This window comes from Vulpes lagopus, chromosome 6, assembly GCF_018345385.1.
Source record: "Vulpes lagopus strain Blue_001 chromosome 6, ASM1834538v1, whole genome shotgun sequence".
Lineage (NCBI taxonomy): Eukaryota > Metazoa > Chordata > Mammalia > Carnivora > Canidae > Vulpes > Vulpes lagopus.
In genome coordinates, this window is record NC_054829.1 from 70,511,881 (window position 1) to 70,537,836 (window position 25,956).

At 46.3% G+C, this 25,956-nt stretch overlaps 1 protein-coding gene across 3 annotated transcripts; it reads left to right on the forward strand.

The window, feature by feature from the left end:
- Positions 1-1,169: 1,169 nt before the first annotated feature.
- C6H14orf93 (chromosome 6 C14orf93 homolog) lies at positions 1,170-23,759 on the forward strand. Of its 3 annotated transcripts, XM_041759645.1 has the most exons (7): positions 1,170-1,818; positions 13,592-13,738; positions 17,269-17,589; positions 21,120-21,181; positions 21,402-21,505; positions 22,640-22,752; positions 23,014-23,759. In XM_041759645.1, the coding sequence occupies exons 1-7, from the start codon at positions 1,459-1,461 to the stop codon at positions 23,431-23,433; spliced, it is 1,527 nt and encodes a 508-aa protein (XP_041615579.1). In that variant the 5' UTR covers positions 1,170-1,458; the 3' UTR covers positions 23,434-23,759. The 3 variants fall into 3 exon arrangements, with proteins under 3 accessions (XP_041615579.1, XP_041615578.1, XP_041615580.1); XM_041759644.1 differs by lacking the exon at positions 1,170-1,818 and having other exon boundaries at positions 13,592-14,640; XM_041759646.1 differs by lacking the exons at positions 1,170-1,818; positions 17,269-17,589 and having other exon boundaries at positions 13,592-14,640.
- Positions 23,760-25,956: the final 2,197 nt, after the last annotated feature.

A 25,956-nucleotide genomic window follows, 5' to 3' on the forward strand; every position in this document is an offset into this window, starting at 1 on the left:
AATATAAAATGGGAATAGGGGGACACCTGGGTGGCTCAGTGTTGAGCATTTGCCTTCAGCTCAGGGTGTGGTCCTGGGGTCCTGGGATAGATTCCTGCTTCAGGGTCTCTGTGGGGAGCCTGCTTCTCCCTCTGCCTACATCTCTGCCTCTTTCTGTGTATCTCTCATGAATAAATAAATAAATAAATAAATAAATAAATAAATAAATAAAATATTTTAAAATTAATAAATAAAATGGGGATGGGGTGTCTGGTTGGCTCAGTTTGTAGAGCATGCAACTTTATTTTTTTTAATTTTTATTTATTTATGATAGTCACAGAGAGAGAGAGGCAGAGACAGGCAGAGGGAGAAGCAGGCTCCATGCACCGGGAGCCCGACGTGGGATTCAATCCACAGTCTCCAGGATCGCGCCCTGGGCCAAAGGCAGGTGCCAAACCGCTGTGCCACCCAGGGATCCCAAGCATGCAACTTTTAATCTCAGGGTCATGAGTTCAAGCCCCATGTTGAGGGTAGAGCCTACTTAAAATAAAAAGAGAGAGAGGAAAAATATATTATAAAATGAGGGAAAAAATAAAATGAGGAAAATCATAGTAACTCCTCATTACGGTGGAGATAAATAAATTATTTAATTTATAAATAAATTAATATTTATGAAGTGTTCAGAACAATCCTTGCACAGTAAGTGCTCATGAATGGTTATTATAGAAGACACATTCTTGTTGTGGGATCTGAGTTTCAAAATCTGTGTCTTAGCTAGAAGAAAACTCACTCATTTAATTATAAATGATTTTTTCCCCCAGTGCTTACCAAATGTCTACAATTATGCCAGCTTCTGCAGTAAGAACTAAACCACCACCACCAGTTCCTGAATGGAAAAAGCAAGTTGAAGATACGATCTCTGATCTCAGTTTACTAGTGAGAAATCGCTAAAGTATGTGAAACAATCAAGGTGCTGCTAACCCGAGAAAGCCTGAAGTTCATGCTGATAGGAAAGAAGCAAGTGGTCTGTGTTGACTGAAAGAGCTGAGGAAGCATGAAACGGACCCGTCGGAGAAGAGGAAACGGGCTTTATTCCGAGCAGACAGGACCACTCGAGCAAGGGAGTAATTCGGGGCTGAAAAGGTGAGGGCAGTGGGAATAAGGAGCAAATGAGGGAGTGGGGCCGGATCATGGCCACCAGGTCGTCACGCAAGGGGGGCCGCTTTAGGTTCTTGGGAATGCTACGTTAGCTAGGGAGGGCAAAACTGGAGACTCGGACGCCGAAAGTCTAAGACGACCTTGGTCTTGCACCTTGCTCGAAATGTTTGTTTCACGTAAAGGTGGGAGGATCAGACCACAGCCACGACCCAGAGACGTTCTACCTGGAAATCATGAGCTCGGGCCCACGCACCGGGTCCCCGGCTTAATCCCCGGCTAGAATTTTCCTGACTAGCTAACCCAGGTCAGCAACCTGCCACAATGATGCCGAGGGCCTCGTTCCTCAGAGGAAGGACGGTCGGAAAGGGCGAGAGGGGAGAGAAAGTGAAAGGGAAGGGACAGAGGTGCGGGAGGGCACCGAAGCGAGCCGACCGCCAGGGTCCGGCCGGATGGGGTCGGGGTCGGGGTCGGGGTCGGCGGTCGCGGGGCCCTCGGGGACCCCTGGGGCCGCAGCCTCCGGCGCGGCGCGTGTGCTGGCGGGCGGGGCGCCCCGCGGCCGCCCCGCGGCCGCCGGCGGCCAATCCGGGAGGGCGTCCGGGGAGGGGTGGGGCTTGCCGGCTCCGGCGCCGCGAGTCCTCCTTTTTGCACACACACGAATACAAAGAGCCATACGACCTTCGGGTATCCTTTTTCCATTTTTTTCCCCTCCTTAATCTGGTGTGTGTTTTCAAAATTTTTAAAAATAGAGATCTGTGGCAGTGCTGGGGTGAGGAAACTGTTGCTAAGGGGAATTTGCGCTTTCCCCCATTTCTTTTTTCTGTCTCTCTTCCTCTTTCTTTTTTTTTCTGGTCAAGGTCTTAAATATACCAAGAAGTTGAGAAGCAGGATGGCCGTGTACAACTCTTTCCGGCCAAATTTATAGAGATTTTTTTTTTCTTTTTGTTACCACATTTTAAGAACTGGTAAATTTTTATGGTCGAGGTATTTAAAAAATTCAGCCGCTCGGGGAGTATAGATTTCTTTCTTTCTTTTTTTTCTTTTTTCTTTTTTTCAGGCGGGGGGGGGGGGTGAAGGGATAATGTAAATTTCTGCCACGGGCAACGTCAAGGGCAACGTTGAAAGAAGCGGAGAATTGAGACTCCCTCACAAAGCTGTGTGCGTGCGTTTTACACACCCTCCCCCAGAACCAAAACCAAGTGGCTTGAATGTGGCAATTGTCCAAGGCCAATAGGTTAAAAATGTTTGGATATTATAATTGAGACACTCATCTCCCCGGGGAGGGGGGCAAAGCCCTTACAAAAGTGTCTTACATTTTCATGAAGACCGTGTGTGTGTGTGTGTGTGTGTGTGTGTGTGTGTGTTTTGAAGCAAATGATTTCATAAAGATTTATCTTGGGGTTTTGTGCTTTGTGTATATGTACAGTATGTGTATATGTGCCATATCAGATTTTGTTTTCAAAAGAGATTACCTTTGGTTTTATGTGTGCAAAGTAGCCCTTTAGGATGTGATTTTTGTGTGTGTGTGTCCCCAAATGTGATCCAAACAGGATTCGTGTGCAAATTAGAGTTTAGAAGAAATCCTATGTTTAGCATACTCTGGCACTTTCATTTTATGTGCATTTACTGTATTTTTCTAGTCCTCTTTTAAAGTATCAGATTAATGAATAATTAAATAATTGCCAGGGAGTATATAGTCCATGTGGCAAATGAGGGTAGGCAATTTATTGAATCTGTGGTTCAAAGCCTTCATAGTGACTGTTTTGCCTAAGTGGTTTTGCTTTTTATTGTTTCACGTTCTTAAATGTACAGCTGTGTATATTTTGGCCTTTATGTGTGGTTTGGTTGGTGTGTTCAGAAGGGAAGTTCTCTCTTGGCTTTTTGACAAAATGGTCGTTTATAGGTTGGGATTTGTTCGAAAAGCTCCACAGCTGGCAAAGTGTCAGGAAAATAATCCAGTCAAGTCCAATTCTCAAAAACCGTTCATGGTAGTTGTGATGCGGGAGGGGCGAAGAGGAGGCAAAGGCAAGTAATACAGGAGGGGATAAATGCATTGTGGTTACGGTGTTGCATTTTTGGAATAAGCAGCCTTCTCCCCGTGTCTTAGAGTCACAGAGAAAAGGGTGAGAATTAGAGGGCAAAATAAGCGCAGAGCACAGCTTTCTGTTTTGTGAGCCGTATTCTTCATTCTGTTACTGAGCGACTGTCTCCTATTAGGAGTCCTACGGAAAATATACTCGAATCTGTATTCGTAGACTGGAGTGAAAGCATAGGAAGTATATGGAGTGATGAGGGAGAAACTGGAATGTCAGCAGTGAAGTAGCAACCAGGATATAAAAAAGGATCTCCTGTAGAGTTCAGAGTTCATTACAACAAAGCCTCTGTATGAGGATGGGGATACATTTTCATTCCTCAGCCAGTGCCCTACTCAGTTTTGAGAAGTATTCAGGACTCCTTAAAACAACAGCTTTCAAATTATTTGCCCAGGTCTTGAAATTCATTGTAATGAAGGTGGTCCTCTGTGAGCTCGCTGGGTGTATTTTTATATCCTAACAATGCAAGTCCGATCAGTACTTAATATTGTTTCAGGTGTGGAAGGGATCACTCCACAAGTTTGGACCTGCATGCCTATCTTTGAAATCTAGTCCGACTCAAATGACTTTGTGATGGCGGCAGTGCTGACAATTTTTCTTTTTAATTTATGACAGTCACAGAGAGAGAGAGAGAGAGAGAGAGAGAGAGGCAGAGACACAGGCAGAGGGAGAAGCAGGCTCCATGCACCGGGAGCCCGACGTGGGATTCGATCCCAGGTCTCCAGGATCGCGCCCCGAGCCAAAGGCAGGCGCCAAACCGCTGCGCCACCCAGGGATCCCCAGTGCTGACAATTTTTAATGGAGTTTTGCTCTAATTCTTTTCCACATCCCTGCAGCTTTTTAGTTTCTCCGGGGAAAGAGCTCATCTGAGAGGTACACAGCCCAAGCCTCCGACTTGCTAAGCTATTCGATTAGGAACCTAGGCTCATATCCAGTGGCCTTGCTTCGAGTCCCACGGACCTGTCGTCGGCTGGGCCTTCCTCCCAGAGCACCGCTAGACTCGGGCGACTCTGGGAATCCCCGGGACTAGAGATGAAAACTTTGAACTAGGGGGAACTGCCACTTTGCTGGAGGTAGCCGAAAGATCCGTGACCAAGGCCGGCAGGAACCAAAAGCCTCCCACCACTCACCACTAAATTCATGCGCCCTCTCTGTGGCACTGAATTTATAATCGTGTACACGCAGCTTCGTAGCCAGCAGAGAACAAAACCGAGTAAACAAAACAAAGCAAGCTCAAGATGGCGCCCGGCGGCCCTGAGAACGCCTCGCTGTCGTGTCCTCCCCGGAAAGGCCCCTCCCCTCCGCGGCTCGTTGAGTGACTGTGAGTTGCAGCCAATACCGGCCCCGGCCCCGCTCCCCCGTCGTCCAGTCGCCAATCGCTGGGGCTCAAAGGACGGGCGGGGCGGGGCCTCCCCGCGGGCGCGCGCTGCGGGGTACACGGGCTGGCGCCGCCGTCCGCTCGCCGGGCCGCGCGCTCGTGTCGGCGCCGCTGAGGCTGCGGCGGCGGCGCGGGGCACACGCGTTGGACGCCCGTGTCGGAACTTCCCGGCCGCTCCCGGCCCGAGTCCGCAGAGCGTTTGTGGCCGCGGTGACCGGCGAGGTCCCAGATGGGCCGCTTGGGCTGTTTGCCACTGCCCCGCCCCGCCCCCCGGAGCCCCCCGGGCACCCACGGCGCTGGGGCTCAGTGGCGCGTCGCCCTGACCCGTGCGGTCTGGTCTCCAGGGCGGCGCTCGAGCTCTGTTTTCCCGGTGTCGCGGCGGTCGCCCTGCCCTCCCTTGGCTGAACCACGCTCTCTCCGGAAATGGTCCTGCTGTCCCTGGTGCCCCCCTTGTCGTCTCCACTAATATTTAATCGACTAATATTTACCCAGGGCTCGCGGGGCATATGGCATAGCTTTAGGAGCTAGTTTTCCACTTTTCAGTTGATCTGCAAATGCAGGACTTGTCCTTCATGTCAGGCGCATTTCTATGAAAATCTTAAACTGGGAATTTTAATCTTACCCAGTTGCATTTTAACAAATGTGAATAAAAAAGACTGCTATACTAGGCAAAAAAACTCGTGTTCCACTATACAAATACACTTGAAATTTTCGGATTAGTGGAAGTCTTTTCTTAAGATCTCATTCTCCCCTTACGTCTACATCTCCCTTTTTATACCCCTGAAATTGAGGTCTGAGATTTTTCTCTGCAAATCTTTAGGTGGGTCGGTCTTTCAAAATGTAGGAAAGTGTATTTTCTGGTATTTGCTTACCTACTCCCGTGTGATAAAGGGGCTCTTTTTTGACAGAAATGAGCCTTATTGCACCTCCAAGTGGAGGAATAGGGCTGACCAGCGTAGCTAGAGTTTTAAATGGCCATTTTCCTTTTTTTTTTTTTCCTTAAAATGAAAATTATGGTATGAATTGCTGTGCTTTCGGTAATCACATTTAAGGAAGTTCATTGCTAGCATGACCCTGAATGAGTCAAGGGCCCATTATAAAGACATATATCATCAGAGTGATACCATATCATACACATCTATTCAGTAGTGAGGAAACTTTTATTTTTCATAGTTTGGAGGTGAACTCAGTCATGCAGAAAATTCAAACTCAGAATGGGTTGAAAGCAAGCAAGGGAGCTGCCAAGAGGATGATATATTTAGTTCTAACACAAATACATGTGACTTGGGAGGAAAGGGGTAGTTAAGATTATGGACAGTCTCACCCTAAACTGTCTGAAGAAGATGACTTTTCTTTCTTTTTTATCTAAATATTTATGAAGAAAATATCAAAATTATTGAAAAGTACATTTTCTGGGCCTCTTTCACATATGTTAAAATTAGACCAATACTGAATGAACCCCAAACATATATTTTATGCAAACTTAAGTTTGACAGCTGCTGTCACTTTGTGTTGGCAACTCATCAAAAGATTAGAGATCTTTTTTCTTAACACTCAAGTCTAAAAGTTGATAGCATTTTGTAAAAGGCCCGTATATTATTCTGTGATGGTTAGCCTTGTTTTATTCCTTTTTTTTCCCCCTTTCTGGAGTGAAAATATGAATTCGTGGCTTGAAAATAAAGTAGCAATATGAAATTGCAGTAGTTGACAGTATTAAAGTGTTTAATAATGGTGGTGTAGACACTGCCCCGATAATTTACTACAGTTTACTGTTGCTTTGCCAAACATCCCATGGATTGCTTCGTGGGTTATTGAATTAAAGTTATGCATTTTGAGAAGTAAAAAAGATATCAGAATAGGGACACCTGAGTGGCTCAGCAGTTGAGCGTCTGCCTTTGGCTCAGGGCATGATCCCAGGGTCTGGGATCGAGTCCTGCATCGGGCTCCTTGTGGGGAGCCTGCTTCTCACTCTCCCTCTGCCTAGGTCTCTGCCTCTCTCTCCGTGTCTCTCATGAATAAATAAATATTTTTTAAAAGATATCAGAATAGGGATCCCTGGGTGGCGCAGCGGTTTAGCGCCTGCCTTTGGCCCAGGGCGCAATCCTGGAAACCCGGGATCGAGTCCCATGTCGGGCTCCCAGTGCATGGAGCCTGCTTCTCCCTCTGCCTATGTCTCTGCCTCTCTCTCTCTCTCTGTGACTATCATAAATAAATAAAAGTTAACAAAAAAATTTAAAAAAAAAGATTTAAAAAAAGATATCAGAATAAAGAGAATAAAGTTTATGCACCTTAATAATGTTGGCAGGGTTAAATACCTGTACACCAGTGTTGGGAAAAAGCAAAAATAGTTAATTGTTAGTTTGGGAGTGTTAGAAAAGAATTTAACAGGTTGTAACAACAGATAATGCAGCACTGTTTATAATAAAGTTCTATTATCAATTTCAGTTATTTATACTGAGGAAAATCTGCCTGTAAGTAAAAAAGAGAGTCTCAATAATCTATCTCTTTGTATTCCTCTCTCTCCCTCAATGAATCTTTGCTCTGTATTCATTTTTTCTTCTATACAGTCTCAGGGAAGAGTTACCCTTCTTTCTCACATTGGGATGATCCTATCTAGAAGAATTAAATTCTTTTCTAATATTTTCATCCTTTACTTTTTCACAGCCTTCGTTCTTTCAAGTCATTGTTGTTGTCATTGTCTTTTTTTTTTTTTTAAGGTTTTATTTATTCATGAGAGACACAGAGAGAGAGGCAGAGACACAGGCAGAGGGAGAAGCATGCTCCCTGTGGGGAACCAGATGCGAGACTCAATATCATGACTTGAGCCGAAGGCAGATGCTCAACCACTGAGCCATCCAGGCACCCCTCTTCTTCCTCTTTTTTTTTTTTTAATGTAGGCTGCAGACCCAACCTTTGGCTTGAATTCTCAACCCCAAGATCAGGAGTCACGTGTTCTACTGACTGAGATAGTGAGGTACCCTTGGTAGTTCTACTTTTAATTTTTTGAGGACCCTCCATACTGTTTTCCAGAGTGGCTGCACCAATTTGCATTCCCAACAGCAGTGCATAGAGTTCCTTTTTCTCCACATCCTCACCAACACTTGTTTCTTGTGTTTTGATTTTGGCCATTCTGACAGGTGTGAGGAAATAACTCACTGTGGTTTTGATTTGCATTTCCCTGATGATGAGTGATGTGGAGCATCTTTTCATGTGTCTGTTGGCCATCTGTATGACCATCTTGTTTGGAGAAATGTCTCTTCATTTCTTCTGCCCATTTTTTAATTGAATTACTTAGGGGTTTTTTTGTGTTGAGTTATAGAAGTTCTTTATATTTTTTGATACCTTTATTGGGTATGTCATCTGCAAATATCTTCTCCCATTCAGTAGGTCGTCTTAGTTTTGTTGATTGTTTCCTTTGCTGTAGGGTTGTTTGTTTTGATGTAGTCCCAATAGTTTTGTTGTTGTTTTTTGTTTTTTGTTTTTTTTTTTGGTGAGGGAGAAGGAGGAGGGGCAAAGGGAGGGAGATAGAATCTTAAGCAGGCTCCATGTCCAGTGCAGAGGGTTCAGCCTTAGAACCCTGAGATCATGACCTGAGCTGAAATCAAGAGTTGGACACTTAACCAACTGAGCCACTCAGCCACTCCCCATTAGTTTATTTTTGCTTTTGTTTCCCTTGCCTCATGAGATATATCTAGAAAAATGTTGCGGTGGCTAATGTCACAGAAATCACTGACTTTTTTTTTTTTTTTTTTGCTTTGTAAATATACTAAAGCTCTAGTATTAGAACTTCTGACTTCCTTGTTATTTCCTTCCTTCCTTTCATAACTAAATTCTAGAAAACTTGACTTCATGTCTTGTTTGCATTTTCTCTTTCATCTACTGCATAGTATTACTTTCACTATAAAAATTACCTCTCTGGGGCACCTAGGTGGCTCAGGGCGTGATCCCAGGGTCCTGGAATCGAGTCCCCCATTGGGCTCCCTGTGGGGAGCCTGCTTCTCCCTCTGCCTGTGACTCTGCCTCTCTCTCTGTATCTCTCATGAATGAATAAATAAAATCGTTAAAAAAATATTACCTCCCTGGTCATCACCAATGACCATCACAGACAAATGAAATGTATCTCCTTAATTTTCACCTTTTTTAGGCATTCTGCTGTACCTGTCACAGTTGATTAGATCCACTTTCTTGAAATTCTTTCTGCTTTGGCTTTCATAACACTTCTTCTCCCACCTCACTGACTATTCTTCTCTTTTAATAAAGCCTCTTGCACAGATTGGCTTTAAGCACTGTCCTTGGCCTTTGCATTTCACACTTTATCCTTATTGCTTGGAGTGCACATTCACTTTCAGGTTCAACTACAACCATCCTGCTAAAGATTCTAAATCTGCATCCCAGCTCTGACCTTCCTTTTTTTATTTATTTTATTTATTTATTTATTTTCATTCCTAGTTAGTTGCTGTCAGGACATCCATTTAAACATGCTGCTATCAGTTTGAAATTTACCTTGTTGGGAGCTTGGGTGGCTCAGTTAAGGGTATGCCTTCTCATACATCCTGGCATGCATGCTGGGGGCATGGGGCAGAAAGAATCTCAAGGGGAATCCCCCTGGGTGCAGAGGCCAACTTGAGGGTGATCCCACAACTAAATATAGTATCTTATGACATTTCTGTGTCCATAAATAAAGTTGTATTGGAACACAGTCATGCTCTTTGTTTATGTATTTATTGTCCGTGGCTGCTTTGTGCTACAATGGCAGAGTTGAGAAGTTGTGACAGCAACCACATGACTTGCAAAGCCAATATTACTTACTGTCTGGTCCTTTACAGGAAAAGGTTTGTTGACCCCTACTCTAGGAGTTTCTTTAACATGGTTTTCAAAGTCCTGTGTCAGCTTTCCATATCTTTCTGTAAGAGCCCCTTTGCTCTGACCTTGCACATGTACCATGTAAATTCTTGTAATGTTTATTTTCCCTCTCATCTCTCATGTCTTCTTCCCACCCTACCAGTTCCTTCTATACATTGCCCAAGGCTCAGTTAGAGATTTCCCTTCCTTTTTTTTTTTTTTTTTTAAGATTTTATTTATTTATTCATGAGAGACACATAGAGAAAGAGAGAGAGAGAGGCAGAAACACAGGCAGAGGGAGAAGCAGGCTCCATGCAGGGAGCCCGACACAGGACTCGGACTCCATCCCAGGTCTCCAGGATCAGGTCCTGGGCTAAAGCGGCGTTAAACCGCTGAGCACCCTGGGCTGCCCCAAGATTTTTCTTCTGTAAGACTTTTTTCTCATATGACTTCATTCTGTTAATCTTTCCATTATTTTGAACTAATTCCTCAAGAATTTTTGTGCACTGTAATTTTTAGGCACTTGTGTATATGTATTTTGCTTTGTTCTTTAGACATTCCATTCTCACATACAGTGTAAGCTCCTTGCATGTAGGGCTTTGTCTTTCCTTCATTTGAGTACTTGGAGGTGGCAATCCATTTTGGTGACTCATCCTTCGGCATGGCCTTGCATGCAGAGAATTTTTAGAAACTTTTAACTTTTCTTTTCTCTAATGGGGATATATGTAACTATTGAAATTTGTATTTTGTTTTGCTTTTAATCCAATTTATCTAGCATTTAAGTTGTTATCTGGATTCCTTTATTATCTGTTGACTCTTATTTCTTTCTTTGTCCTTTCATTTCAGTGTCTAAGTGAGCTTAAGCAGATACAGGAGCCAGGGAAATTAAGTCAGCAGGACTGTCCACAGAAACCAAATAAGAGTTATTTGAATACCCATTGTGCTACACTGCACTATACCAGGTTTATATAGAGGCTACTTTAAAAAACAACCACCTGGGGGATCCCTGGGTGGCTCAACTATTTAGCGCTGCCTTCCGCCCAGGGCATGATCCTGGAGACCCTGGATCGAGTTCCGCATGGAGTTCCGCATCGAGCTCCTTACATGGAGCCTGCTTCTCCCTCTGCCTGTGTCTGCCTCTCTCTCTCTGGGTCTCTCGTGAATAAATAAATAAAATCTTTAAAAAAAAAAAAAAAAAAGAACTTGAGGAACACAATTATAGAGATGGTAGAATCAAGATTTGGGGAGGGAGAGGGGCAGAGGGAGAGGGAGAGAGAATCTTAAGCAGACTCCACACCCAGCACAGAGCTGGTTGCCGGGCTCAATCTCACAACCCTGAGATCAGTACCTGAGCTGAAATCAAGAGGCAGATGCTTAACTGACTGGGCCATTTAAGCATCTCAAATCATGATTTTTTTATGTCAACACAAATATGAAAATATATTTATCATTAAAAGCTGGCAGAGTTGTATATTATCCCTAGTCTAAAGCCAGCTCATGAAATACATAAATTGCAAATACTCTGTTTTCTCAATTAACTTTCTTATGTACATCATAGAAGCTTTTGTATCTGTACGTGCATCTCTGTAGACTTGATTTTATTATTTTAGAAATTTGTTATTAGGTTTAGGGGGAAAGGGCAGCCCTGGTGGCCCAGCAGTTTAGCCTTCAGCCCAGGGTGTGGTCCTGGGGACCCAGGATCAAGTCCCATGTCAGGATACCTGCATGGAGCCTGCTTCTCCCTTTGCCTGTGTCTCTGCCTCTGTGTGTGTGTGTGTGTGTGTCTCATGAATAAATAAATAAAATCTTAAAAAAGAAAAAGATTTAGGGGGAAAATTCCCCAAGTTCAAGTCATTGCATTTTTTTTCAAGACTGGGGAGTCAGGATGGGGATCCAGGATGGGAACACAAAATATTTCAGGGATAATCGTAATATCATCCAGCTGCTATTTGTGGAGCACTGACTGTATGCCAATACTTCATAGATGCCTTACATACATTATATGTAATCATCATGAAACCACTCCAAGTACGCAGAAATGAGAGCACTGAGGCTCAGAAAAGGGAATAATTTTTTCAAGTTCACACAGCTGTTAAGTCGTGCATCAGGATAAGATATATATATATATATATATATTTATTTATTTATTTATTTATTTATTTATTTATTTATTGCTTCCAGTTCAGCAATAAGTTGGAAAGATGACCTTGGAAAGACCATTCAAGGGGGAGGGAAGGGCTTGAGGCAGGCACAGCACTGGCAACGATAAAGAAGCCTCTTGCAAGAAAGTGTTTGGGGCAAGAACGTAGCCGTTGTCAATTTGGTACCAGAAGGGGTACCCACCCAGTGTGCCGATCTGATGCACCTTAGCTTCTGATTTTACAAATTCTGAACCCAACTGGCAGCCATGTGTATATTATCTTCTACATAACTTTTTCTCACCTCAGCCATGTTTCCAATTAAACTACTTCCAATTAAACTACTTGGTTAAAAACCCTGCAAGAACAGTGAGGGCCCTTAGTTTGAAGGGAAAGGCTATATAAATGATTCATCCATAAATTGACCCAGGAGTTGCCTAATGCTTTCCTCTAACCTTTAGTTTTAGGTTAAGCTGTGTCTTCGATTGACTCCAATAACAGAGAAGCTGCAAATGCTTTTGAGGGGAGTTCTTACAAGTGAATACCTGGCACGAAAACTTTGTTTTGTTTTGTTTTGTCTTTTTGTTTGGGGTTTTTTTGATATAAAAGGCAGAAAGAGCAAATCAAAGGCCATTCCTTAATAACCAAATGTAATTAAAATACATTGTCAGATTTAGGTTTTTGTACCTCAGAGGCATCAATATTATCAGTTTCTGAAATGACATTACTGATTTAAAAAAAAGCCCCCAGATCTCAATCTATATATATAGAAAATTCTCATACCCACCTCCTCTTTTCTTTTTTTTAAGATTTTATTTATTTATTCATGAGAGACACAGAGAGAGAGAGGCAGAGACATAGGCAGAGGGAGAAGCAGGCTTCCTGTGAGGAGCCTAATATGGGACTCGATCCCAGGACTCCAGGATCACACCCTGGGCCAAAGGCAGGTGCTAAACCGCTGCGCCACCCAGGGATCCCTCTTTTATTGTTGTTGTTGTGATGTTATGATATAATTTACAGGGTAAGATGGAAATGTATCTCTTGTGGAAATTGTAAACATACTTAAGATTCTGTCGCTTAGGGAGCTTCAGGCAGAAGGCTTCTTTTTTCTCTAATCAAGTATTTAGCAAAGACAATATGAAGTTCCTTGGAGTGTTCTCTGTGGTACAATCCAACCCTCCCATACCTTTTTTCTTTTTCTCCTAGAGTGATTTAATTGCTTACCTATGATGATTCAAAAGCAAGGCAGTTTGGTTTGTCATCGATATTCTGGTTTCCTCTTTAATAGGGCTGGTTATGTGAGCAAAGTGGCAGCACTGAGCTATTTAGACATGCCTGTTGAGCTTTGTCCTTCCCTCAAGGAGCTTGAGGGAGTGGAGATGAGGGGCCCCAGAGGTGATTTCTCGGGGTTACCAGCTGTAGGATTTAGAACAGCTGAATTCCTTTTCCCAGGCTGGCGGCCCAGATGCCCAGCTGTGAGAGCCAGAGGGCTGTGCAGCCCTGGGTCACTGCAACTTGATTCTGTGACCCAGCTTTCCCTATCCTTTCCCTGCCCCATCCCCAAAGTGTCAGTGATATGATAGTGTGATGTTGGTGACATGTTGAGGGCAGCAGTAATGGGCATGTTCCTTACCCAGGATTCTTACTCTGAATGCATCTGTAAGAAAATTATAGAGAGGATAGAATCGTGATTCTTTATGTCAACACAAAGTGGTATCAGTTAAAAAAAATAAACACTAGATTGAAAGTAGCAATAACTGGATTCCGCTGTCTCCCTCTGACCTTGAAAAAGATCTATAACTTGTCTGCATTTCTCTTCAGCGGACCTGGGGTAATATGTGTTTTCTAGAGCTTCTGTGTGGTTGAGATAACCTGCGGGAAGTGTTCTGAACTCCTTAAGGAATGATGTCAAGGAGACAAAAGGCAATGACTGTTATTACGGCAAAGATAGTGAGGAGGCAAAGACAGATTTGCATTTTTCTTCCTTAATCTTCTCATCTTTTCAGATGTTTGTGGGTCCTTTTGAGTCCCCCTCTGTTCCTCAGTTTGGAGTGGCAGGGGGTTCCATGCTTGGGTGCAGGAGGAATACCTTCTACTCCCTGCAACTGTGTTCATCAGGAAGGCCTGTGTCAGCACCACCCTTTGGGTCAGCGGTGAGTGGGACACCCAGTGTGCTGTGCTAGGAGAGCACAGGATCTGCACATAGAAGGCATCTCTCCTCTGCAGGCTGAGCACTGGCAGCCATGGACTGCATGCTCCTTCACAGCTTGCCTACTCCTCCTCCACAGAGCCCACTGCCTGGTACCCAGGCTTCTCTGGTCACCCTCCATGAAAAAGGAAAGTAAATCCAAAGAGGCCAGTGCTTCCTACGCGCCTCGAGTCCGGCCGACTGGGGACACCTTTTGGAGCAGTCCAGCTGTGAGCACAGTAGTCCCCGCTGCCATCAGCCATGTCCTTCAGTGCCACCATTCTCTTTTCCCCTCCTGGTGGCAGCGAGGCCAGATGCTGCTGCTGTGCCTGTAAGAGCGAGACCGGTGCGAGCAGCACAGGCTCCCAGGGCGGGAACCCTCCTGCCAGCACCCCTATCACGGTGACGGGACACGGCCTGGCAGTTCAGAGTCCAGAGCAGCTCCTGCATATTATCTATCAGCGGGTGGAGAAGGCAGTGGGCCTGGCTGAGGCCGCTCTGGGGCTCGCCAGGGCCAACAACGAATTGCTAAAACGTCTCCAGGAGGAGGTGGGTGAGCTGAAGCAAGGGAAAGCCTCAGCCCCTGATGAAGATGAGGTCAGCCGGGCGCACGGCTCCCCGCCGGAGGAGCCGGGGCCTCTCAAGGAGAGCCCCGGGGAAGCCTGCAAGGCCTCAGCGGCCACGGGTGCAGAAGAAGATTGTGACAGCGTGGGCAGCGGCATGCAGGTGGTGATTGAGGAGCTGTGGCAGGTGGGAGCCACCACGGCCGGGGGGCCCGGGCCCTTAGGCTTCCCAGCCGCCCAGAGAGACATGCGGCTCCCTGGGTGTGCCCTGGCTGCCAGCGAGGCGGCCCCAATGCTCAATCCCGTGAGTATGGCCCCAGAGCAGACCGCGGGTGTCGGGTGTCGTGAGTGTTGCGTGGTTGCTCCTGAGGGCTTCTCCCAGCCTGGTCCTCTCTTCCTCCTCCCTCCCTCAGGTTTCTTTCCAGCCCGCAGCCTTTCTTCAGGTTTCACTTGGGCTGAAACAGGACAGCACCAACTTTCCTTTGCTTGGCAGGGCTAGTTGTCACTCCTCCACTGTCTTCTGCATCGCAGCCTCTTGGGCAGGGAGGTCGTTTCTGGTGGGTGTGGTGGCCGCTGTGCCTGTCCCTGCCTCTCTGTAGCTCTGCAGTGCTACCTTCCCCTCCACGGCTGGCTTGGCTGCTCCCGGGGCTCTGCGGCTCCTGGCCAGGCGGCCTGCCGTGCACAGACGGCTCATTCATATTTTATCATGGGCCCTCTGCTTGCCAAGAGGAATTCAGTACCGAGAGAGGGGGGGGGGAATATAGAGGGGAGAAAGGAAGAGCTGGAGAGGGAGAAGGACAGAGAGGGAGGAAAGAGAAGGAAGGAGAGAGGCAGAGGACAAAGAGAACAGAAAGACAGGTGTAGGGAGGGAAGGCAGCAGGTGGAGATGAAGGGTGGAGGAAGGAGAAAAAAGTGGAAAAAGGGTGTCGAGGAAAGGTGAAGCTGTTTTTTTTTTTTTTAAGATTTTATTTATTTATTAATGAAAGACACAGAGACAGAGAGGCAGAGACACAGGCAGAGGGAGAAGCAGGCTCCATGCAGGGAGCCTGATGTGGGACTCGATCCCAGGTCTCCAGGATCATGCCCTGGGCTGAAGGCGGCGCTAAACTGCTGAGCCACCTGGGCTGCCCTTTTTTTTTTTTTTTTTTTAAGATTTTATTTATTTATCTGACACACAGAGAGCACAGGAGGGAGGATGGCAGGCACAGGGAGAGGGAGAAGCAGGCTCCCCACAGAGCAGGGAGGGCCATGGGATGAGGGGCTAGATCCCAGGATCCTGGGATCATGACCTGAGCTAAAGGCAGATGCTTAACCAACTGAGCCACCCAGGTGCTCTGGAAAGGTGACTCTAAAGGGAAAGAGTATTATGCGCTCAAGGGCACATAAGGAAAGCTGGGAAGGAGGTAGAGGGAAGGGAATAATATGAGGACAAGAAGTGGCCAGCCAACAGTTCCTGGGAAGAGGGTGACAGATAGGGAGGAGTGGGGAAGCAAGAAGCAAGCACGCATATTTTGTGAGCGGGAAAAGACACAGAAGTACCCTGTGCTATTTCAGTTTCTTTACTGCTCAGGGCCCTCTGAGCAGGAAAACCCTCACTGAGTAAAAACTGCAGAGCGTGGCACATGGAAGTACGAAAAGGAGCCAGAGCAACTAGGGAGATCAGAGGGATGGGAAAGTAACAGATGTGTCACCACTTGAGAGACAGTGGGAGGTCTGTTGGCTCTCGTCCCCTGTGCTCCCCCGCTGCCCTCTCCTTCCTCTTTCCGCAGCAGCCAGCACAACAAGGCCCAGACACCCAGGAAAGAGAAAAGGAGCAGAACGCACAGGGGAGATGGGAGGGAGGAAACTCCCAGCCCGCCTGCTAGATCTGAGAAGTGAATGTTAAGCTCCCATGCCCCTCCAGTGTCACAGTGCAGCTGGTCACTGCTCCCTGAAGGCCTAGCCATGTGGTGGGTGGTGGCCACTGCCCCTTGCCCCACCGTGCCCAGCTAGGACTCTCCGTGGTGGTGGGGCGGGGGGGGGGGGGGGGGCTGCGGAGAGGTGGGAGGAGGCAGGGGGTAGCAGGTAGCAGGTAGCAGGCCAGGCGATGCCCTGAGCGTTGCTTCTGTCAGGCAAGGAAGGAAGGCTTCCAAGCCGACAGGATAGAATTAGATTTCACAGTGTAGAAAGCAGCTCACAGGTCTATAAATCTCAACCTCCTCCCCTGCTTCTTTCTGTGTCTTTTCCCCCCCACTTTCATTGTTTTGTTTTCTTGGCTTCAGAAATCCCCCCTCCTCTCTTCCCTCTCTCTCCTTCCTCCCTCCTTCCTTTCCCTGCCCTGTATGTCCTTGAATGAGGGCACAGGCAGCAAGTAGATGTCAGGACAGTGACAGTCGGATGCGATGCGGCCAGGGCAGGATGAAGGTGAGGACAGACAGGTCCTGCAAGGGGAATGGGGTGGGATGGGGGGCAGCTGGTGCCAGCCTCTCTAGAAATTTCTGATTTTATGTCTCTCTTCTTTCCTCCCGTTTTTCTCCTGTTTCTCCTATTTGCTGTTACCACTTTATTTTCTTGTTCCTACTCTTGCTTGGTGTTCCTTTCTTGTCATCACTTCCTCCCTCAGTCCCTTTTAGACAAAACACTTGCCTGGCTATGATTCTTATACCCAAGAGCAAATCACAGATGATTCCTCGCAAATGGAGCGTCAGAAACAAGCCTTGTCCTTGTAATCAGTTGTACAGTAACAATTCAACACGAGAGGCCCTGTATATCCAAGAATATTTGCCAACACTCCCGTAAGAGTCCCAGAGAAACAAGCTCCTGGCCATTGGAGACTGTGCTGGATTCCCCTGGCTTTCCACTCTCTGTTCACTATCTTTGGCCAGAGAATGATGGTTGACCAGGTTCCCCTAAGCCTGGATGGCTAATAGGCTATTCTTTTTTATGTTCTTAGCTGGTGGATGATTATGTGGCCTCTGAGGGTGCAGTGCAGCGGGTGCTGGTCCCTGCTTATGCCAAGCAGCTCTCACCAGCCACACAACTGGCTATCCAGCGGGCAACCTCAGAGACAGGGCCAGAAAATGGAAGCAAGCTGCCACCACCCCGCCCCGAGGACATGCTCAATGCTGCTGCTGCCCTGGATGGTGCCTTGGAAGAGTCAGGCCCTGGGGGAACAGGGGAGCTGAGACACTCTCTAGGGTTTACTGCTTCCCCGTGCAGGACCAGAGGGAGTGGGCAGAAGAACTCCAGGCGCAAGCGGGATCTGGTACTCTCCGTGAGTGAGCTCAATTCTATGCATTTTTCTTCAGTCTGGAGAGAGAAGTGAAGAATGAAATGTGGGTTGACTTTATTTCCATTGAATGAATGGTATCCTGAATCCCTACTGGAGTGGGAGGGGCGAGGAGGAGACAGCTTGGCCCACAGCCCTGGGGGATACGCAGACCTCCTGCTAATCAGGGAACATTTTTAAGGCTTTTCCAGATAGATTGAAATCTTCTATTCAAAGAGAAGGGAATTGTATCACATCTCCTCCCCGTGATCTAGTCATCCTGCTGGGAAGATATTTAAGGGATTGAGCAGACTGACCACTGAAGGGTAGCACTGGAAATGGCCAGCAAGTTGCCAGTTTTCAGGGCAAGCAGCGAGGAGCCCCTTGGCAGAAAGGCCAACGTGTGCCGAGGTGGCCCCAAGCCCCAAAGGAGCGGAGGGTCCCTAGACAGCTCAGTTACAAGGTATGGTGAGTGTAGGGATTCTAAGAGCTCTTGGCAGGGCAGGTACTGGGCTGCCTCAGGAGCATCACTAAACATCTTCCAGTGCACAGGGGAGCCGCCCACAATTATTCAACCTAAAGCATCTATTGCGCCAGGATTGAGAAACCTTGCTCTAGGGTGACCAAAATCCTCTGGATCACCTCTGTGCCCCCAAAACATCTTTCTGATAACCACAGGGGTGTTCTTTAGCTAGATCCTGATCATATATGGACTGTAAGGCGTTTCCCTCATGGCTGATAGAGTCACTGGAGAGTTCTGGATAGGAGGGGAACTCACCATTCACACCCACTGGAAATGAAATCTGGTCACAGTCTAGCCCTTTTCTTCTTGTCATAGTCTTAGTAAAGGTTGAAGATAGCCAGTTACCATGCATACCTCCTTCATCTTTACTGAAGCTTCTTCTTTTATTATTCTTGCTTCCTTTTCCCTTTTCTAAGGACTCCGACTCTTACCTTCCCTTTCATTTGATTTGTTTTTACATTGAGGGGTTCTTTCCATCCCTGGGAAGGAAGACACTATTCATAATCAAAATCAACTGGTTTCTAACCTTCAATTTAAATGTTGGCTATGAAAAATAAATAAATAAATAAATAAATAAATAAATAAATAAATAAATAAATGTTGGGTATGAAAAAGAAAAAAAAATGTTAGCTATGTTCGAGGATAGCTTACTTATCAAGAATAGGGAATAGGTTTCGTTTTTCTGTCACAGATTTCTGGCCTAAGAGGGCCACTCTTGCTGCCAGTGATAGAAATGGAGGCATATACCCAGAAATGCATTTTGAGGGATTTCCCAAAACTTCATAGTTTTAAAATCATGAATAAACATGTGAGAATCACAATTGGCATAAAAGGGGGACTTCTTTTTTTCATCACTTCCATTTTTATTTTCTTTTTATTTTTTTTACCACTCCCATTTTTCTGCCTCCATCCTCTGGGGAAAGGTCTGGGATTGAGGCCTGGCTGCTGCCGGCCCTTTGAAGAGTCCAGTGGAATGGATGACTTTACAGGAGGACAGTGTGTTCACCCCTCATGCACTGTACTTGAAAGGCTCTGGAGGACCAGTCAGGGAATCTTACCGCCCAGTCGCAGAGGAAAGTTTCAGATGTTTCTGTGCCAGACTGTGGTTTCGAGGGACAGGGATAGTTTCAAGCCTTCCGTCTTCCAGCCTCTAGCTCTGGGAAGGAAGCAGAGGGGCAGCCCTCTAATTTGCTCCAGCCACTGTGGATTGCTGCTAGGGATCCATCCAAAGGACCAAATGGGAACCACTGACTTCTTGGAACGAGGCAGATCCCAGCCACTCCTTGGGGAAATGTATTTATTTTTAGCTCACTCAGAAGGTAGGTGAGCCAGCGGCCTTTATAGTCTTAACACTTATTATTGTCTTAGAGTATTTTCCCTTTCCACTTCAAGCCTGGTATGATTTTTATCAGCTGATCTCTTCCAGGCCACTTGAATTGGAAGCTGTGCAACTCCTTTTTTTTTCTTTCTTTCTTTTTCTTTTCTTTCCTTTTTTCTTTTCTTTTCTTTTTTGCAACACTTTCAAATTCTTTCTGAGGCATTCACCCATCTCTTGTGATTCCTTAAGTTGGGACTTATAAGAGATAAAATAACAGCCTTTTTATAGAGTGGAGACCCTCACCATAAAAAGTTGACAGTAGTTTCCTTATCTGGTATGGTTAGTCAGTCCTAGAGGCAAAAGATTTCTTTCTAAACTGGGGATTTCTCAACTGAAGCTGAAGTCCTGAGATCAGGATATGAGTCCATCGGTTTGGGACTGGGAATTTCCACTGACCGAGGGAGCTTGGGATGAAAATACAATCAGAAACACCAAAATTTAATCAGAGGAAATGTAAAATCTTGCATCAAAGTTTTAAAAAATGAAACAGGTGCAGAATGGCAGAGATAGGAATCCATGTGCAAAATGGACTTGAGTTGACTATAAGCTCACTAGGAATAAACCCTGTGACACTGGGAATAGGGATAGGGTTGCTAAGAAGGTAATACTGTCTTGGGTTTCATTCCTAGAAGTGTAGAGTGCCACTCCAGGAAGTAATGCTCCCTTTGGCCGGGTCTCCAGCGATGCATTAAATTCAGTTCCCACTGCCACGGTGTCCAAGGGACACTGGCAAGCCAGAGAGAACCTGATGGTTTCATGACGAGTCTGTCTGGAAACTGTCCTAAGGAATGGCTGAAGCATTTGGGCATATTTAGACCTGATAGAAGACTCAGGGAGTACGTTAGACATGTCTTCAAAGATTTTAGGTGCTGTCAGGGGCAAAACTGGTCAGATATTGGAGTCTAAGACAGGAACTTTTTAACAATCAGAGATGTTCAACAATAAAACAAGCTGACTCAAAAGACTAGTGAGAACCCGTTCTTAAAAGTATATAAACAAAGCTGAGAGCCTGTTTAATGATGTGAAAGGGAGGTTGGGTGATAGCATTTCCAAGGTCCTTTGCATTTCACATTTCTGTTATTTTAGGTTTTTGTTTTTCAGACCATGATGTGTGTACCCCTGAGATTTGTGGAAATGTGCAAAGGGATATACCTAGGGCATTTTCCTGGGTCATCAGTTTTACCAGAAGATTAAGAAGACATTTTTAGATGAAAAGAAATAGATATATTGTAAATAAAATGTTAAAATTTCCAAGAGTAGGGGGCCTCAAGAAATGTCCACTTGCAGTAGTCCTGGTGTATATTTGCTCTCTCCTGGCTACTAGGAAGGAGTATGTTTGTCAAAATATCTATGACCTTTGGCTCTAGTGATCATATTCCACAGGAACAGAAGTTAAGACCAGGGATGATCCTGGAGTCTCCATACAGATTATTTGAAAAGGACCACAAAAAGAAGGACACTCCAAATACTGAGTCCGTTGGGCTCTCTGACTATGAAATGGCATCTACAGAAATGGTGCCGAGACTATAGGAAGGATTTGGGCAGAGAACCCCGTAGGGACAAGGCCTAGGGAACAGAGGAGGCTTTCATCATATCCACTCCCGGCTTGAATCTGTATTTGTTTTTTTCCCCTAGAAATTGGTCCACAATGTGCATAACCACATCACCAACGACAAGAGATTCAATGGGTCTGAAAGGTATGATCCTTTTGAGGAAAAAGCATCCCAAGGTACTCTGCCAAGGAGAGGGAAGTAGAGGGCTGCTCCACTACAACAATGAGGCTAAGGCTTTCACCTCACCATTGCCCCTTGCTTGTCCTTGGCTGAGGAGGAGTTTACCACAAAGTTGTTTCATGCCAAAATCTCTGTCTGGCTTTTAAAATGCTGACTGCTTTGTTCATGATCTTCCTTGTGGCAGCATCAAGTCCTCTTGGAATATTTCAGTAGTGAAGTTCCTTCTGGAAAAGCTCAAGCAAGAGCTGGTGACCAGTCCCCACAATTACACGGATAAGGAGCTGAAAGGTGAGAAAAACTGACCTAACTCCTATCTCATCTTTTTTCCACTCGCTGTTCCTGGTCAGAGAAGAGATGATTTAGGTGGTTTTGAAAACAGTGGACTTAAAATTTTTTGGCTGTTCTCACATTTTCTTCACAGGATTGTTTCCTTTTCTTCTATTATTTATTTGTGTTTGTTTATTTGAGAGAGAGAGAGATTGAGCAGGGTGGGGTGGGAGGGAGAGAATCTCAAGCAGACTCCCCACTGAGCGTGGAGCTGACTTGGGACTCTATCCCAGGACCCTGAGATCATGACCTGAGCCAAAACCAAGAATCACTCAACCAACTGAGCCACCCAGGCGCCCCAGGATTGTTTCTAATTGCCTTTTTATTTCCCCCATCCCGCTTGAAATGAAAATGGGAGAAGGAGGGGATCCCTGGGTGGCTCAGCAGTTTAGTGCCTGCCTTTGGCCCAGGGCACGATCCTGGAGTCCCAGGATCAAGTCCCGCGTCGGGCTCCTGGCATGGAGCCTGCTTCTCCTTCCTCCTGTGTCTCTGCCTCTCTTTCTCTCTCTCTTTCTCTATCATAAATAAATAAATAAATCTTAAAAAAAAAAAAAAAAAGAAAAGAAAATGGGAGAAGGAAAGAGCTAACAGCAGCAGGCATGATGTTTCTGCAGTGCCTGAATCTAGGGTGTTATGAAAGGAAGTCAGAATCCAGGCCTGCCCTTTCGTCCCTAAATATTACATCCTGGGTTTTCTACTTTCTTTTCTGTTATTTGCCCATAGCTAACCCTAAAGCATTAAGAAAGCTGCTGTAAAAGCACTTGTAATCCACTACCAGCAGAGTAGAATGGGAGTGGGTGAAATTGAGCCCCGGGTCGGGGGAGGGAGCCACAGAAGCTTGGCCTTGTTGTGTGCCAGTGGGAGATACGAGAGGAATCAGTGCTGGACAGGGAGGTGAGCAGAGAGAACCAAACCAGAGAGGAGTAAATAGATACTGATGGGTCTGGTCTGTGAGAAAGCCCAGCCCTACCCCCCCCTCCCCGCCCCCCCCCCCCCCCCCCCCCAGTCTAGAGTGATTCTCACCTTCACAGCCAGTAGTGTTAGGGCAGAAAAAAAGACCTGCTCTCTGGCCCCACCCTTCTCCCTCCCCGCCAGGAGCCTGTGTAGCCTACTTCCTTACTAAGAGGCGTGAGTACCGCAACTCCCTGAACCCCTTTAAAGGCCTGAAGGAAAAAGAGGAGAAGAAGCTTCGAAGTCGCAGATACCGGGTAGGTTTCTAGGCCTTCCTTTCAAGATGCTAAACACTAAACCCTGCTAAGCTGCAGTGGGAAGGGCCAGAGCACGTGGCATCTAAGAATAGGGTTGAGAGCCAGGAATGTTAGCAGATAGAGGGGAGGCGGGGAAAGCAGGTTCTAAGATGAGTTTGGGGGCTAGGTTCTCTCAGATACAGATCCTACAGGAGCCCTCTCCCTAAATCTAACCCATAGTTTGTTTCTCTTCCTGATCTCTGCCTTGGGCTCCTACCTTAGCTTTTTGCCAATCGATCCAGCATCATGAGGCATTTTGGACCTGAGGACCAACGCCTATGGAAGGATGTGACAGAAGAGCTGATGTCAGATGAAGAGGACAGCCTTAATGAGCCAGGTGTCTGGGTGGCCCGGCCTCCCCGGTTCCGGGCCCAGCGTCTCACAGAGCTCTGCTACCACCTGGATGCCAACTCTAAGCATGGCACTAAAGCCAACCGTGTGTATGGGCCTCCCTCAGACAGACTACCTTCTGCTGAGGCCCAGCTCCTTCCACCAGAACTTTATAATCCTAATTTCCAAGAAGAGGAAGATGAAGGAGGTGATGAGAATGGACCTGTCTCCCCATCTTTTGACCAACCCCACAAAACCTGCTGTCCTGACTTGAACTCGTTCATTGAAATCAAGGTGGAAAAGGATGAATGAAATCTATTACCAAGAATAACTCTGGCTTCTGCCAGTCCCCATGTCCCCAAAATGGGTGGCCATGGGGCTCCCAGAATAACAAGATGTTCTCTGCAGTCTGAGAAAGCAAATCTGTCTCTCTTCTTAACAGTGCCCAATGGAAATGGAAGCTGGCAGCTGTGGTGGCATAAAAACACTTACCTAGAAAGGGGACCTCCCCCCTTCTCTGTGAATGGCAAGCCAGAAAGTGCTTATTTTTAAGTATACATAGTGCCTCCCCTCAGGGAGCCTGGGCTGAGAAAGGGAGGAGGTTGGGTCTAAGAAACATGAGGCCTTCTGGACATATACCCCAGTCTCTGAGTTGGTTTCTTTTTTTCCTGGTCTCACTCAAAGCTCTGGGGAAGCAGCCCTGATTGTACCTTCTGCTTCCCCGACTGCTGGTCTGGCTCTGCAGTGGAAGCAGCGCAGGGCCAGTCCATGATCATACTGCCACCTGGTGGGCAGTTTTCGCCATGGGCTTGATTCCTCTGAGCAGAACACAGCTCCATTCCTATTTGGGAATTGGGATACAGATATAATAGCTATTGTTTATTGAATTATGTAAGGCAGATTTTATTATTAGTCCCACCTTACACATGAAGAAATTAAAGCTTAAAGAGTCCCCAAGTCTCACTGGCAGCTGCTCTCCCACTGTGTGACCCAGCAGTATATGGGCTTTGTAGCTATTTCGTAGTCCCAACAGCCAAACTGTATTTTGAGGAAAGGGTGTGTGTGCATGTGCGTGCGCGCACACTCACATGCACATGCATCCACACACATTCGCCCACAAACTTTGTGCCTGACAAGTGGATTGTGAAGTAAAAATGGCTTTCTGTTCAGTCAGTCATACAACAAATACCGATAACTTACTAGGTGTCAGGTACTGTGTTAGGTGCTGTGGGTACATTTTTGATCGAGTTAGATGCTGATTAGAGGTTTTATGATCTAATCAGGAACCCAGGCAGTTAAGTAAACAGTGAGATGAACTGTGATAAGGGTGATGATGGTGGGGGGGGCGGGTGGCAGTGTCAGGTGCAGCAGCAGCAGACAGCAGGGATGGCTGACCTACTCTGGGGCTCTGGAAAGGCTTCTCAGAGAGTGGTGTTTAAATTGGTGCCTGAAAGATGGGAGGAGTTAACCAGAAGGAAGGGGAAGCTTCAAGTGCTCCAAACCAGGGATGGGCAAAGACAAAAACCCAGAGGCAAGAGAGCACAGAGGAGTTGCCATCCCCTTGCAGAACGGTTTGAGGAGGGGATGGTGCAGAGAGAAGCTGGAGAAACAGAGACCTCACCAAGTATTTTAAAGAATGTAGACTTTAGTTCAAAGGCAGCAAAAAATCAAAGGGAAATGAGATGATGGGTTTTGTGTTTGAGAAGAACCTCTTGCCCTCTGTATGAGACGGATGGCAGGGGGAACTTTTGCAGTGGCTCAGGAGAGAAGCGATGGTGGCCAGACAGAAACAATCATGAGAGGAGGACAGATTTGGCAGATATTTAGGAAGCCAAACTGATTGGACTTTGTGATCGACAGGGCTCAGTGACAGGACCTCATGGTTGGACATGAGGTGGAGGGATCGCAGAAGGTTGATGTTCAGATTTATGGCTTAAGCAGCTAAGTGGTTAATGGCGCCGTTTCCCGGGGGACTCCAGAGGAGCCAGTTTCTGGAGGCAGGGAAGGTGAAGTCAATGGAGGGTGTTGTATGCCTTTGAGACAACCAAGGGGAGATGCTGGTAGTCAGCTGAGTTTTTAAGTCTAAGAAAGTCTGGTCTAGGGGCTCCTGGCTGGCTTAGTCAGTGGAGCATTCGACTCTTGATCTCAGGACCACATTGGCCATAAAGAGCTCACTTTTAAAAAGAAAAGATGTCTGGGCTACAGGTGTGGATTTGGGAGCCATCTGTGTACATAGTTCGTAATTAAAAGTCTTGAAGAGGGAGAACAGGGCCTGTGGAGCACTCAATTCCAGTTCAGACTATGGAACAGTTACCCCGAGGCCATGAGCACGATCGGAGCCTGCCTTCAGTGCATCCCTGCCTTCACTTATCTCTCGTCCTTGTTAAGCCCTGAAAATACAGGTTATTGATCCCAACTGTGCCCATTGCTGCCACCACTAACTCCCACATGGACCTCCTTTTAAAGGCTTCTCAACTTCTCATTAGATTCACTCTCCCATCCTCACTCTAAAGTGGGAAAGCTTCCAAATATAAGAGGCGCTGTGGATATTTTGGCTGTAAGTAGTTGGAAGGAAGAATCCAGGTTCTCCTTCCCCATGTGGAGACAGGAAAGGAGGGAGAGCCTTATGGTTAATTCTGAAGATGTCGCTCACAGCAGGTTCTGGATGCAACCTGATAGCTCCCCTCTGTTACTAATGCTTTCAGTGTTCCCTGCTTCTAGTCTGATAGTGAACTCTACTCTGGATCAGAGAAAAGCTGTAGGCCTGACAGGGAAAAAGGGAGGCTGATTCTCGGGAGAGATGAGGTCAGGGAGACAATGCAGCTAGGACAAAGA